Below are 14865 nucleotides of genomic sequence, written 5' to 3' on the forward strand. Positions count from 1 at the left end.
GTGGTGTTGCCACCAAGGATCTTTGTTTACAAATCCCAACGCACCTTGTGCTGAATCCCAGGCATATGTGCAACCGTTGTACAAAATATAGGCATACTAGGGTCAGCTGCATGATTGTCTCCTTCCTCGCATAAGCTAAGGAAGGTCATTGGTACCGAATGAAAGGCCCTGAAGCTCTACATGTAGATGCTGTGATACCAGACTTGCTCCCAATTAAATTTCTAGAATCACAAATCTAAGAAGTTTGTCTAAATCCATTGAATTACGCTCCACGTGGCGCATACGCAAACCAAGGATTTCGTTTTTGGAAATGCCAAAATAAAACCAGCAAACAACACAACCTTGTTGAGTTAAGATGTTGACATAGACTGTATTCAAACTGTCCTGCATGAGTAGGCCAATATTTTCATTGATCTCTCGAGATGTCTTGCTTTATTGCTTCCTTGTTCTCCCTATCGAGGTGACCTCCAATAGAGGTTCCACTCAATTTACTGTATGTTATTATTAGCCTTTATGGTCAACAAGTACACCAATGGCAACCAGCTATTATGTACTCACTGGGAGTCCTTATACATAATCCATGTACAGGAAGTATTGGAACTTTGCCCTTGTACATGAAATATAGCGTCTTTGATTTTATAGTCTCCTGGGGAAATTCGATATTATGTGAGTTGCAAGTATACCGGTAGATTAAAATCCATACTTGGTATAATAATGCGCAGATGTGGCGGATTATGAAATTTTAACGCTGTAAACATTCAACAGGCAGAGAGGAAGGTCTTGCTAAGGCCAAAACCTTTGTCTCACGTGAGAAAAACATGGAGAGGTGTTGTAAACTTGGTTATGGATATGCTCGGACTGGGGTCAAACCGAGACAGGACGGCCATCAATGTTCCCGCTGTTAAATGCAAGCATGTCAACGAGTTAACTCTGCCGAGCAGTTTTGGGATGGTTTTCAGAGCACCAGTGAGGTCTGGTGAAGATCCTGCACTGATCCAAAAACTCTCTGTTGGGGGGTTATGAAGTTTGTTGGTAACTTTCACCTTCCTCAGTAGTCACTACCAAAAAGAAGTCAAAAATAGTTTTCATATCATAAATTTATTTTTGCCATTTGCTTTATCACAACAACAATGGACAAGTATGACTTGTGGACACGAAAAATAACCTTGTTAAGATCCTAGCAATTCGCAAGCTCAGATACTAGATATTGGAGAGAGAAGGCGGGGGGGTCGGAGTTGTATTCAATCAATGGACGAAACGCAGACTTTTACTATGACTCGATTTTCTTGACTTCTAACCGTACAAAGGTCCAAAAGGTCATTTGAAACCTACAATGATACAATGTGAACAGAATGTGACATTAACATTGACCATAACTAGAAATTCCCAGCAAACTGATGTCTCAGGTGCGATTTTACAGTACTCTTTCTATTACTTTAGTTATAAGCTGAATAAAAGAGGGCAGCACTGCATTGAAGAACAGTGCGCGACCACATGGAAATGAACCTTCGCCAATTCCACCGGCGATTACTATTATTACCAGGAGTCTTTCTTACATATTGAGGGGCGTACACTTTCTATACATATTGATCTTATAATACAGATAGATTTCTTACCAGTCTGCCCATATAGTATATGAAAATCGACCCTTTTTCCCCGACCACTCCGTTCTTCCTGACTCCGGTTGTTTTCGAGTTTGGCGAGTGCGCATGCGCTTACAAATAATCTGTGCGGGAAATTCAAACTTCCGCGCCATAATCCACATCTAATAATCCACCCTCCCCCCGCTGACAGAGTCCATTGGATATGAAACATAAAGATACTCCTATTGAATTCACCTAGAGTATGAAACAAAGACATTCGTGGACACTCCCCTTAAAACTTGAAATTGTGGGTAACCTTTACCTTTAACATGAAATACAATATAATGATTCAACTTTACAAAGATACAAACTAGCAAATTTCAAACATGTCAAACAGAACAAACCTAGTTCAAACGTGAACTTCATGACTGGAATATGAATACCAAGTATTCAATGAAACAAACAGAATACTCTTATAGAGTTCAGTGTCCCTAATTTTTTCAACTACTTGTCAAGTATTGCGGTCATGACTAATCTTCATAACCTTCAACTGGATACAAAACGACAATCCTCGTGATTGGGCGTTCATACTTTCCGCGCGCGGTTTTTACACGAACATTTCGAACCTTTCCATCGTCTCCTGGGAACACTTCTATTATCAGCCCCTTGTTCCATTGACCCCGAATAGGATTAGGATCTTTCACCAGGACGTAGTCCCCCACTGAGACATTGCGCTCCGAGCTGTGCCACTTTTTGCGAGGCACAAGTTCAGGAAAAACATCGCGGTACCAACGCACCCACCAGTTTTGTACTACCTTTTGACAGAACTCATATCTATGGCGTGGATTTTTGGTCTCCAAGAACGGTCCCTGTGGAATTGTGGAGCTGGCACGACCAAGTAACAGATCATTTGGTGACAGATACGGACCATCATCTGGATCATTAGTACATCGTCCTATGGGTCTCGAGTTGATTAGATTCGTTATTTCGAAGAACACCGTTTGTAGTTCAAGTGCTGTAAGAGTCTGTTCTCCGATAGCCCTCTTGATCGCCAACTTTGTCGTCTTTATCATACTTTCTGCGCAGCCATTCTGATGTGCTGCAGTGGGCGTGAAGAACTTCCACTCCATTTGTCTTTCATGGCAGAAGTTTTTCAATTCGGCTTGCTCCCAGTTTTCAACTGCACGACGTAACTCTGCATCTGCTCCTACAAGCTGGCTTCCCCGATCGCTCCATAGGGTTGTTGGGTATCCCCTTACTGCAAAGAATCTTCTCAGCACCATTAAAAACCCTTCAGTCGAGTAGTCAGTGGCGACATCAATGTAAACCGCTCTTACCATAAGGCAGGTAAATAGCACACCGTATGCTTTATCAGTCTTATTGCGGCTTATCCGTACGTTTATTGGCCCAAACAGGTCAACTGATGTGTAGTGGAATGGTGGAGTGTGCGGCTGTAGGCGACACAATGGCAGATCAGCCATGACTTGTAGTTCCGTCTTTCCTGCCCATTCACGACAAAATACACATCTTCTTTTCACTGCTTTGGCAAGGCGTGCCACACCCAATATCCAGTGCTTCCTTCTCACCTTGGCTGCACAAGCTGCTATCCCAGGGTGTCCACAGTTACCATGCACATGTCGGACTATGAGTGTCGACAGCCACGCAGTGGCCGGTAATATGGGTGGACTGTGTACGTCGTACGAAACCAAATGCCGAGTACGTCCTTTTACTACAATAGTTCCATTTTCATCCTTTGTCGGTGAAAGATTGTTTAACTTCTGTTTTTCCATGAGTGGTACCAGTGCACGTTGGGCATCTTGTATAAGAGTTCTCTCAGCCTTTTGTTTTTCCTCCAGAGTGATGTCCCCTGTCATTTTGGGTTGTTTTCCAAGTACTGCTTTCAGGTTGTATATAAACCTGTCTCTCATGGCCGTTATCGTAATGGCTTTTCTTAGCGTTGAGAACCTCTTGATGTAACTTTCGCTGTCTTGGATTTCTGCAAGGGTGACTGACACAATCTGCACCTTTCTCCTTTCCGACTCTATGGCTGTTTTCTCCGTACTCCCGACGATTTCCCCTCTATCCTTTGGCCATTCTCCCTCGGGGCGCCGCAAGAAGCTGGCTCCATTTTTCCAACGTCCATCAAGTTGGTCTAGTTGAAGGCCCCTACTGACATCATCTGCAACGTTGTCTTCAGATGGGATGTGCCGCCAATCAGCTTTGTCGCTCTTCATCTGAATTTCCCCTACTCTCACGGAAACAAATGGCTTATACACCCGGGACTCGGACTGAATCCACGCTAATGCAATCTTCGAGTCTGTAAATAGAACAGTTTTCTCAAAATCAAGACGTGTATTCGATCTGATGGTGTGGTTTAGCCGTGCCCCTAAAACACAGCTATTGATTTCCAGCTTTGGGATACCAAGAGATTTCAAAGGCGCAACTTTGGATTTTGCCATGACAAAACGCACATCAAACTTTCCCGTGTCCAAAAGCCATCTTATGTGGGCCACAGCACCAAAAGCTTGCTCCGAAGCATCGCAACAGACGATCAAAATTGGTTTCCCTTGTGCACCTGTCGGGGTCAGACATCGGTCGAATTGGACTTCTTTTAGTTTTCTCAACTGTATGAACCACTGACGCCAGAGCTCCTTCTCCTGACTGGAAATATCATCGTCCCATCCATAATTTTCACGCCACAGTTTTTGTAGCCCAATCTTGGCAGTGATCAAAAAAGGTGAGACATATCCAATGACATCGAATACCCCCGCTATAACACTAAGTATCATTCGTTTGGTCATGATTGGCGGTAGCGCTTCTCCTATTTTGCCTAATTTTACGTTTAAGTTGACATTATTGCAAGCGATGTGAAGCGTGTCAGATACGCGATCCCAACAGATGCCTAAAACTTTGTCATCAGCTGAAAGAAGAGTGAACTTTTCTCCTGTCGTCGGCTCTGTTTCTTGGCGGCTGGCATTTGATGTCCACTTTTTGATCCGAAAATGGCCTCTTTCCAATATTTGGTCGGCTTCATCTTTTCGCTGCTCTGCCTCAGCATCATCATCCAAGCTATCAGCTATGTCATCCATGTATCTCGAGTTGAGTATCATTTCAGCAGCTTCAGGGTACTGGGCAGCTGCTTCCTCAGCGGTGAGGTTGAGGGCCGTGTTTGCAACTGCCGGTGAACATTTATCTCCAAAGGTGAGCACAAGTTTTTTGTAAATATCCGGAGGGCGGTTTTCCAAGTCGCGCCACAAGAACCTATGAGTATTGGCATCGACAGTTGGTGATATAAGAATCGAATGGTACATCTTGGAGATGTCCCCATATATCGCAATGGGTTTTTCGCGGAATCTCATGATCACTCCCAGGAGGCTGTTCAGCAGGTTGGGTCCTTTACACTGGTACTCATTCAGACAGTGACCACGAAAATTTGCTGCGCTGTTGAAGACAACCCGACAAGGTGTAGATTCCTTTTCTGGCCTGAGGACAGCGTGATGACTCAGATAAAATACCGGACCATTGTAGGTTTCGATCTCCTCTGTGGTAAGTTTCCTAGCACACCCTCGTGCAACAAGGTCATCGATCTGTCCCTGATACATCCGCGCATACTCATCGTTCTGTCTTAACTTCTTTTCGGTGGACTGTAATCTTGCCAGTGCTTGAGTGTAGTTATCAGGAAGCTCTCGTGGGTCCCTTTTCCATGGAATAGGAATCATCCATCGCTCTCCAACCTTGATTGCTGATTTTCGGATCATCTCATCTTCTGCTTTCTCGATGGGAGTCATCTTTTTCTCACCTGGGCTTTCCAAGCAGCATGGATTCAGAGCAATCCCCATTTCCTCAGCAGACCAGAATTCCTTAAGACTGACATCAGGAGCACGATGAACCTCTTGCAGGAGATGAATGCCAGCTTTCTGCCCAATTCCCTCACCGATTCCAAATAACACTGGGCCTAATGGACATTTCCTAAGTGCTACATCCCCTTTTACCGTTGTCTCACCACTATGAAATTTAACGAAGTCCAGACCAATCAATAAATCTGGGTGACCAGAACCACGATGAAGTTCACCATTTTCCACCCCAAACAGCTGTGCTAAAACATCTGTGTTCACCTTAGCGATCTCACCACAAATTTCGGGAATACCTATAGCCTCTATTCTGAAACTTGGACCCCCTTTGACTGATTGCACGATCAGACTATAAAGTTTTGTACAAAACTCCTCCTCGGACGCTCCAATTTTCCCAATGGTCACCGTGAGGTTTTGTCCTGGAAGTCCCAAGTTCTTTGCCGTGCTTTCCTTTATCAGTGAAAGGGAGGCACCACTATCAAGAAAGACACACGCCTTAGCCATTGTCCGACCAGTGGATGGGTTTGATATGTTGCCTTGGATGACAGGAAGGAGGCTTCGATCTTCTGCTGTGATTGGGTTGGTCACTGCACCTTCAAATCCAGCCACACTAGGGACAGGGCTGTCTCTAACTTCAAAGGGAGCTCCATGAAGCAAAACATGGTGACTGTACTTGCAGGGTTGATTGTCAGTCAACTTTGTGCATTTTCTTCTTTGTTTACATTGGCCATAATGCCTGTTTAGGCAAAAATAACAACCTTTGTTTTTCTTTACCTCAGATAAACGCTGCCCTAGACTCATCCCAAGAAATTTTCCACATTCCTGGGGCCTATGTTGCTCGGAACAAACCCAACATGAGGTTTTAGGAGGTTCTCTAGTATTAACTGCGGACGCGGTTCCAGGTGAAGATGGAGCGGCCTTTGATTTACCAAATGACACTGTAGCATAAGAATTTGAGGATGCGGCCTCATTGCGTAATTTTGCGGTTTCAGCGCACACCTTTCCGGATTTATGACTACCGTTGCCATAATTACTCGATGCCCCACTACGAATTTCCGCACCAGCAATACGCTTTACATTCATTTCAACATTCAAAAACCTCAAAAAACTATCAACACAAGGGTCCACAACCTTTTCTAATTGAAATCTAGCCCATTTGAGTCTGTCATTGTAACTAAGTTTTGATTCCATCGTTGCCAGGGTTGTAGAGTTGTCTAAATCGTTTGCGCGATGCAGTTCCCCGAGTATGTTCTTTGCGCTCTTGATATGGTGGTAAAAGTTTGCAAACTTGGTCATATCCTCCTCTGGTACCGGTTTCTGCTTAGCAAGGCTGTTCAAAACTGCATCAGAAATTACACGTGGATCACCGTATTGCTGGTCCAGGATGGCCCACGCTTCGGACACAGAGTTCACTGCGACTAACCATTTGCGGCCATCGTCTCCTACTGCTTTGCGAAGACAGTAAAGAGTTTCTTCCTCAGAGTATTTGGCATACACAAACTTGAAGTCCTTTCTGAATTGAAAGTAGTCAAGCACTTTCCCCGTAAAGGTAGGCTTTTCCACCCTATCGACTTTTAAATCCATTTTCGGAGCAGCTACCGTTGGCCTAACAGCAGGGTGCGTAACAGTTGTCGTGGTGAATGTAGCAGCGTAATCATTCACATCATCTGCCCACTTGTCACAACGATCGGCATGATCCTGAAGCCATTCATCTTCACGTTCAATATCGGAAGGTTCATCAAGAGTACGCAAATACTCTTGATGTCTGTTCACCAGTTCCTCATAGGCAGCAGTAGCTGTCTCATGTGCCGTTTTCACTTCAACCAAAGGCCGTTTCCTGCCAATCAAACCATACAACGTTTTGTCAGCTCTCGTGACGGATCCCTTGGCAATACCTCTTTCTTTCTTGGCTTTAGCTGTAGCTGCCATCCTTTTCGTTATCTGGTGGTACTGGTTTCAAATTGTGGAGAGAGAAGGCGGGGGGGTCGGAGTTGTATTCAATCAATGGACGAAACGCAGACTTTTACTATGACTCGATTTTCTTGACTTCTAACCGTACAAAGGTCCAAAAGGTCATTTGAAACCTACAATGATACAATGTGAACAGAATGTGACATTAACATTGACCATAACTAGAAATTCCCAGCAAACTGATGTCTCAGGTGCGATTTTACAGTACTCTTTCTATTACTTTAGTTATAAGCTGAATAAAAGAGGGCAGCACTGCATTGAAGAACAGTGCGCGACCACATGGAAATGAACCTTCGCCAATTCCACCGGCGATTACTATTATTACCAGGAGTCTTTCTTACATATTGAGGGGCGTACACTTTCTATACATATTGATCTTATAATACAGATAGATTTCTTACCAGTCTGCCCATATAGTATATGAAAATCGACCCTTTTTCCCCGACCACTCCGTTCTTCCTGACTCCGGTTGTTTTCGAGTTTGGCGAGTGCGCATGCGCTTACAAATAATCTGTGCGGGAAATTCAAACTTCCGCGCCATAATCCACATCTAATAATCCAGATATATTGACATAAAATATGCAGTTCTGATGCAATTTCTATGGGTGAAAATATACAATACATCTAATTTTGGACTTGATGAAACTTTTTGATTTGAAAAACAAAACAAAGGAAAATTATTGCATTGAATCTCAAACCAATGTGCAAGTCTACTTTACCTGAGGCTAGCAGCTAGCTGCAAACCACCCAAGTCAATTCATAATATTTATCACAGATATATTCAACTTGGTCACCACAGATGGACTTGCATGACCCTGTGATTTCAACCAGGACATATTTTGGACGGAATTCACACATATAACTACATGTTAGTCAATAAAACAGTAATCTCTAAAAAGTTCCTAATATATTACAAAATTGTTTGAGTCAAAATGCAAATACCTTTTTCTCTATGATTTTTGGTCTTTAATATTTTTGCATTTCAGCCTTCGGCATACTTTCATATTCATTATCGTACACATTATACAATGGTATTGGTAACACTCAACAGTTGAAATAAAAGTTTAGCATGGTACATGAAGGCTATACAAGCGACCTTATACATCGAGGGATTATCAAGCTAATCCAGAGGTTTATTATAAGCATTTTCAATGGCAACTTCAGGAAATATATGCCATGACGACTTTAAATTAAAACATACATAGTTAATTCCAAGACAAGTATGTTGTTACAATGACAACATGCACTATATCCGCCACAACATCAATATTATACCATTCATGAAATGACTGTGTATGTTGCAATAACTTAAACAAGCATTTATTAATGGCCATCATATGTACAAATGAAACATTCTGGCAAAGCCAATTGCAGAACATTTAGATTGTATACATTTTCCCCACCGTCCTAAACAATGCACAATTATTTTAAATCCGGAAATCTGTAATATACTTGTATCTCCTTGCCCTTCGTCCAGATTATGTGCCTTATCAGTTTTAAACATGCATCCATCTTGTAGGTTAAAGTGTCCTCAAATGTCTCTTATTCCAAGATGATGCATTGAAAAGAGCAAGGCCAACAGTTTGCTTTCATAAGCAAGAACATTGTTGATAGACTTGTTTTATCCCAGTCTGCTCAAACATGTCCAACCTGACCCGGGCATGTACTCAACAGAACAACTTTATCCAACTGCACCTCTTCAAAGTTTTTGCTTTGATGCATCAATCCAGAATTGTCCTAGAAAACTAACCCCAACTCCTGAGACATCCTCTTGACACAACCAATAAATTCCAGATAATCCATTCTAAACTATAGAAGCATGATTAAGTAGAATTTGTAGTAGACAACCCTGGACTATAGCTATACTGCAGGAGCAATTTAGGCAAAGAAGGGCATTTCATCCTCAGCGCCAAAATGTTTGATGCAGACAATAAAGCAGACAATAACATTCTAAGAGTGTTGCCTGTCCTTACTTATACATACAATATGTATGATCTTTTATGACTCATCAGTATCCTCTATCTATCAGAAATCAGAATTATTTCAACACGAACTCAAACTGACTTTGGTTATGGCTGCAAAAATTACCAAAAAAATAAGAGTAAAACTTGTCCTTTTTGTAATCTCAATGTTGTTATCAAAGGGGTTGTATACTTGCCAGGCAGAGAGCACTCTGGCGTTAACCAAAAAGTAAAAATCCATTTAGTCCAGCGTAGAGGTAAGAATATGATAAAAAATATTGTTCTGTACACATATTTATATCTTATTTACAAGTCTTTTGGTGTTTAGTTGAGCATACAGGATTCGTACGTTGGGACCATGTATTTGATGTTGATGAACGCGTCTTCGCCGCCGTGCCTTTCGAAAGCTTCTAGTGTCTCCTGGATCAAATCACCCATGTTCTCTCGCTTTTGCTGACTGTAATCGATGCCATCACCAGAGTTAACTGAAAAATAACAATAGACAAAAAGAATAAGCAACTTGGTTTGATAGTGGAGTCAGTTTTTCAAATTGAACCTCTCCCACTGTCCAAAATCACCTGTCCTTCAAATTTTTTGCCTCCTAAGAAAATGCTGCCTTCTAGTCTATACCTCCCTTCCTGTTCCTTCAAAATTTGTCTGCTCATAAAACTTGCAAAAACATGATAATCTACCCTTTCATGCATCATGTGTTGCAAAGAATATACTTTTACATGTAAAATCACATCCGTCAGAAGCCTGTGTCTGGACCAGTCACAAGTGAGTTAGGATGTTCTTGTCTGTCTTAGATTAGAAAGCGCCCATCAGAAAACTTACTGTTCTTATTTTTGAATGTGTTCAACACTGGCAAGATCTGTCTGTAGTAGGGGACTAACGCCTCGCCAATCATGTCTGCTGACACAACCAAGTGTTGCAAGATTTTCAGAGTTGTGCAGACAATGATTGGATTTTTCGTATTCAAGGCAACTGAAATTGAAAAGGAGAAAGAACTTACACATGGATACTTATCAAAAAGTAATGTTGGGGTTTTGTCTAAGAGTCAAATCCAAAGAAGAAGAGGGAGACTGTTGAACACTACTATAAACTATACAAGCAAAACAAACATGAATGGCTTTTCATCACCACGCAACTACTTTAATCAGCATTCATCGATTCAATCATGTTCCCACACGCCCAACAAGGAATTAAAAGTTTAATTGCCAGTCCTTATTAGGTTAGTTGCCATGGATACTTACATTTGAGAGGTATAATGAGCTGTGGTATTACTGGTAACACCTTAGTGCCTCCATGCTCTAACATGTCATGTACGCCTTGCCGGGAGAAAAATTCATGTGGATGGTTAACTTCGCAGAGACCATCAAAAAACAGAGGCAGGTAGTGATGGAAATCTAACTTCTCTATTTCAACCTGTAATTTGAGAAAATATCCTGATAAATCAAGGTACACAATCAACTTTATCAAGGGAATTCATGAATTAATGGTTTTTAAAGCTCATTGACTGTTCAGTGTCAATCAGAACCTATAAATAGGAATAAATAAACACATGAATTACATGAACGCCTGCTTTGATATTGATAATCATTATTCAATCTCAATCTCAAGACTCATGTCCTTTCTTTCTTTCCAAAACTGAGTCAACAAATTGAACAATGATAGTTTGATACTAAAAAATTCCATGGCAAACATACCTTCCATGCAATCTTGTTTCCTTTTGTGTCATGCTCCAGAGCAATTGGGAAGTCTCCTCTCTGATAGAATTTCTTGAATGCTGTGTTTCCAGAACTCTTGGCTTTGAAAGCTCCAGCACTTGGTGGCCCACCAACCTTCAATATAGAAAAATTACTTCAATGAAGAAAATACTTTTATGTTGGCCTGAGGAGGCTGCCTCAATGCCATTGGCAATGTCGACTACGACGTATTGAATGAGTACCATATCGGCAGCAAAGCAAAACAAAAACCAAGGACCAGACCAGACCAGCTTCAGGATTTTGATTCTCCAGGGTGATTTTGGTAGATTTGATCAGGTCATGCATGGTGTGGTGTACACCGTGCGACAGTACATACAAACACATGAACAATGAAGTGTGTGTTGTTACTTACATCTGCATTTTTCTGGAAGGCTTTTATCGTGAAAGCTCCACTTCTTCTGGAAGCAGTCTCTTCCTTTTCTTTAGACCGATGGGGTCTATGACACGGCCTAGGTGCTGATGATATTTTGAGAGACATCGTTAGTCTAGATGCGAAAATGCGGAGTAAAATTCACCAAATAATGCCAGCAAAATGGGCAAGGTGGATGTTTCGTGTGTTAGTTGTCAAGCAACACAATGAAGTTCCCGGATGTGTTTTTTAAATACGTCATAAATCACCAAGGCAACAAGGCTTTAAACCTGGGACGGGGTTGGTCTTCCGCTCAGAAATAATCCCAGAGTTCCTCATTGCAAATGTCGGCCACTGGCTTGTGTGAAAAAATATTTTGGAAAATTTGGCCCATTTTCTAAATCAAAAGTGACTTTTTGATACTCAAATCAGATATCTATTGTCACCGGCAGATAAAAAAACATGTTGTCTGCACGGGGCTCCTTACTTTTACGTGGATGGAAGCAAAACATCGGAAAACATAGCCTCAACTTGATATTCCCAAAAAATGGTCATGTCGAAACACTGCAAAATGCACTACGTCTGCCTGTGCATTCTCACCATGCATCAATCTACACATTATCGCCCATGTTGTCGCATCCACATGCACATGTATTCAAAATGAACACAGGTAAGTCAAGCCAATAACTAGTTCCAACACAAAAGTGTGTCCTTTTTTCTCTGCAGTTGGCATTGCTTTGGCCTTTGCCTTTGATTGATTTCAGATTTGAGCAGACTATGTGGTGTGGACAAAATTTTTTTATCAAATTAAAAATAATAACGATGATAATGCCTCCTTATCTTTTCAGGTGCACCGTTTAATACCACGAAGCGGAACCATTGGTATCTAAAAGGCAAAAGGACACCAAGAGCTCCACCCACCAAGCATTTAGATTTTGACTACTCTGGTAATCGTTTCTTAAAGATAATCTATGACTCATTTTCTCAAACTGTCAAACGTAATCAATACTTTGAAAGTTCTTAGCTATCTCTGCAAAAACTCAGAGGTCGAGAGAAATGGATCTGCTATGAGATGGTAGACATGGCAGTCTGCCTTGTCCCCAAATCAGAATCTCATAAGATGATTCCTTGTTTCATTTTGTACCCAACGTTGATTAAAACAAGTACTATGCCTATGTGTTATTATTATTGTCAATATTTTCTAATGTGTTTTGCAGGTGATAAGATAATTGGCTTGCCTGAAGTTGACAAGAGCCTTCCTAGGCTTGGTTACGAAGAATCTGATGAATTGAAAACGTAAGCCTAAGACAGGGCCATTCTATTTTGTGGATCAGATGCAGACAGTATTTAAATATATTTTTAGTGGAATTATAGGGCAATATCAGGCTCCACAGTCGTGAGTGACCTGGCAGAAATTTGGAGGTCAAGCTTTACATGTCGTTGGGCACAAACGGGATAATTTTAATAATAACAGCAACAGTGGATGATATAGTCACTTTTTCAAATTAAAAATTTGTCTTGCCGTGAAAAACTAGATAGTAAGATTCTGATCGTTATTCTTGTATTTTTTTCCAGTGCTGATGACCATGTGAGAAGAATTTATAGTCTTGAGTTTGCAAATGGGGTAAGTAATTAAAACAGCAGATTGTCTAAATGTAGTAGGAAACAGCAGATGTCTATTCTCATTTCTATATTTGTAATATTCATCTCCAGATATCAACAGAATAAATCACTCTTATCTTGACTTTGAACTTCTGATTGCAGACACAGGTCAGAAATTATTGTATAGAACAAGCAGTAAAGAAAGTTCAAAAGCATGAAGGGGACTACATATCACCAGAGGCAAAAGGTGGGTATGCATTTGGAGTGTGATTGTAGTGAATCATCGTATTGGCATCGTCTACAATGTCCAGACTAATAGCTCTGGTCCCATGTACATGTGTGTCTTCATGTATGCAACAGCAAGCAGATCCTACACATGGGATAAAAGTTGAACCTGTGCAGACTATAGAGTTTGGGTTATAAGGAAAGCTCTCAATGTATCACTGATCAATTGACTGACGAATGTATTGTGTATTTTTTCAGTTGCCACGCTCACCATGAAAATCCGCAATCAGATTAAGTACTGCTTGGAGAGAAGGAAGGTGAGTACAAACGTTGGTCAAGTTTTCTTGGCGTAAGACAAAATTAATGAATAACTTTGAACTCGAGCTCTTCATAGTGAGTCAGTTGAGGCAGCCACTTAAGATGCTGGAGCTATCTTCTTTGATATTATCAAGAAGTAACAAAGACTAGACTTTATTCCCCCTGGAGTCGCCCCTGTAAACTGACTTTTTGGTGCTTGTTTTTCAGGACAAGCGAGCTAAAAGTTGCCTGATTGAAAGGATACAAAAACGAAAGAAGATCCTGAAATTGATGCAGCGGAAAAATCGTGACCAATTTGAAAGTCTCCTTGAGGAATTTAAGATTGTTTATGTACCCCCTCCTGATTATTATAGACATGTTAGTTACAAACGGAAATTGAAAAAAGCTGCCAGAGAAAAGGCAATGGAAATGAAAGATGAAAAAAGTAAAAACTTTCGCCTTAGTATTGAGAAAGAACGTCAAGACTTTTACGCAAAGAAAGATGAAATTCTTGCCGATATTGAAAAACAATTGAAAGAGCTCAATTTAGATGGACCAACTTTCTTACAAGAGGTGGATGAGGAAGACGCCAAGCTAGGAAGGCAATTGAACTCCAAACGATATCAGTTCAAACAGAAGTTCCCTGCTGCTAATAATAAGTATATTACTATGACTATAAAACAATGAGAGCAGAGACTTCCTAGTTTTGCAAACTTTTGGTATGATGCTGCCTTAAGATATCTGACAACTTTATGAAGCTAGCATTAGGACGTTTCTTGATTGTTTTTTAAATTGATGTAAAAAGAGTTAATAAAAAATATTTGATACAAAATAGTTCTCTTTTGTTATCAATACTCTTCTGGGTTATCAGAGTTTGGTCATTGTGTTCTCACATACACCTGCTGTGATAATTATGTTCGCTGTCTTTAGGACACCTTCTCACAGTGTGTCATGCAGTCAAGTATTAACATCTGGGATGAGATGTTGCAGGAATAAAAAAAAACCTGAATCCCGGGATGGGAGAGAGCTTCCATGTGTTTGATAACTTTCCATTCATCCCAAATTTGTCCTTTTAGGACAGAGTCGCAGACAAAATGCATGGATGATTTCAACTAGATGAACTCCATACTTACAGTTAACTCATCAATTTCAGTTGAACTGAAAATGGTTAAGAGTGATGGGGAACATTAAGAATAAACTAGTACTTCTATCTTATGAAAAGCAATTTATTCAGGTGATGACCATAATTGGCATAATAAC

General features: G+C 40.9%; 3 protein-coding genes across 3 annotated transcripts; 1 reads left to right on the forward strand and 2 right to left on the reverse strand.

The window, feature by feature from the left end:
• Positions 1–1082: 1082 nt before the first annotated feature.
• Positions 1083–6104, reverse strand: LOC135488484 (uncharacterized). The gene is made up of 2 exons (XM_064773109.1): positions 1617–6104; positions 1083–1328 (listed from the first exon to the last, which is right to left on the reverse strand). The coding sequence occupies exon 1, from the start codon at positions 5936–5938 to the stop codon at positions 2114–2116; it is 3825 nt and encodes a 1274-aa protein (XP_064629179.1). The 5' UTR covers positions 5939–6104; the 3' UTR covers positions 1083–1328; positions 1617–2113.
• Positions 6105–7455: 1351 nt separating this feature from the next.
• On the reverse strand, positions 7456–11708 carry LOC135488494 (parkin coregulated gene protein-like). The gene is made up of 5 exons (XM_064773124.1): positions 11485–11708; positions 11073–11207; positions 10620–10791; positions 10201–10350; positions 7456–9851 (listed from the first exon to the last, which is right to left on the reverse strand). Exons 1-5 carry the CDS (start codon positions 11608–11610, stop codon positions 9691–9693), a joined length of 744 nt encoding a protein of 247 aa, XP_064629194.1. The 5' UTR covers positions 11611–11708; the 3' UTR covers positions 7456–9690.
• A 118-nt stretch (positions 11709–11826) lies between these two features.
• Positions 11827–14437, forward strand: LOC135488491 (small ribosomal subunit protein uS15m-like). The gene is made up of 7 exons (XM_064773121.1): positions 11827–12151; positions 12330–12428; positions 12699–12777; positions 13057–13105; positions 13246–13330; positions 13567–13625; positions 13834–14437. The coding sequence occupies exons 1-7, from the start codon at positions 11944–11946 to the stop codon at positions 14290–14292; spliced, it is 1038 nt and encodes a 345-aa protein (XP_064629191.1). The 5' UTR covers positions 11827–11943; the 3' UTR covers positions 14293–14437.
• The last annotated feature ends 428 nt before the right edge of the window (positions 14438–14865 follow it).

The sequence above is a fragment of the Lineus longissimus genome, chromosome 5 (assembly GCF_910592395.1).
Source record: "Lineus longissimus chromosome 5, tnLinLong1.2, whole genome shotgun sequence".
Classification (NCBI taxonomy): Eukaryota; Metazoa; Nemertea; class Pilidiophora; order Heteronemertea; family Lineidae; genus Lineus; species Lineus longissimus.

What these genes read in the sequence shown, in the direction of transcription:
- LOC135488484 (XM_064773109.1), bottom strand. Translation starts at nt 5,938, where the DNA reads ATGGCTAAGGCGTGTGTCTTTCTTGATAGTGGTGCCTCCCTTTCACTG.
- LOC135488494 (XM_064773124.1), bottom strand. Translation starts at nt 11,610, where the DNA reads ATGTCTCTCAAAATATCATCAGCACCTAGGCCGTGTCATAGACCCCAT. An exon ending in CCTTCCAGAAAAATGCAGAT is followed by an intron (nt 11,208 to 11,484) that starts GTAAGTAACAAC and finishes TCTATATTGAAG; the next exon opens with GTTGGTGGGCCACCAAGTGC. An exon ending in GCTCATTATACCTCTCAAAT is followed by an intron (nt 10,351 to 10,619) that starts GTAAGTATCCAT and finishes TTTCAATTTCAG; the next exon opens with TTGCCTTGAATACGAAAAAT.
- LOC135488491 (XM_064773121.1), top strand. Translation starts at nt 11,944, where the DNA reads ATGTTGTCTGCACGGGGCTCCTTACTTTTACGTGGATGGAAGCAAAAC. An exon ending in TGTATTCAAAATGAACACAG is followed by an intron (nt 12,152 to 12,329) that starts GTAAGTCAAGCC and finishes TTATCTTTTCAG; the next exon opens with GTGCACCGTTTAATACCACG. An exon ending in GTCTTGAGTTTGCAAATGGG is followed by an intron (nt 13,106 to 13,245) that starts GTAAGTAATTAA and finishes TTCTGATTGCAG; the next exon opens with ACACAGGTCAGAAATTATTG.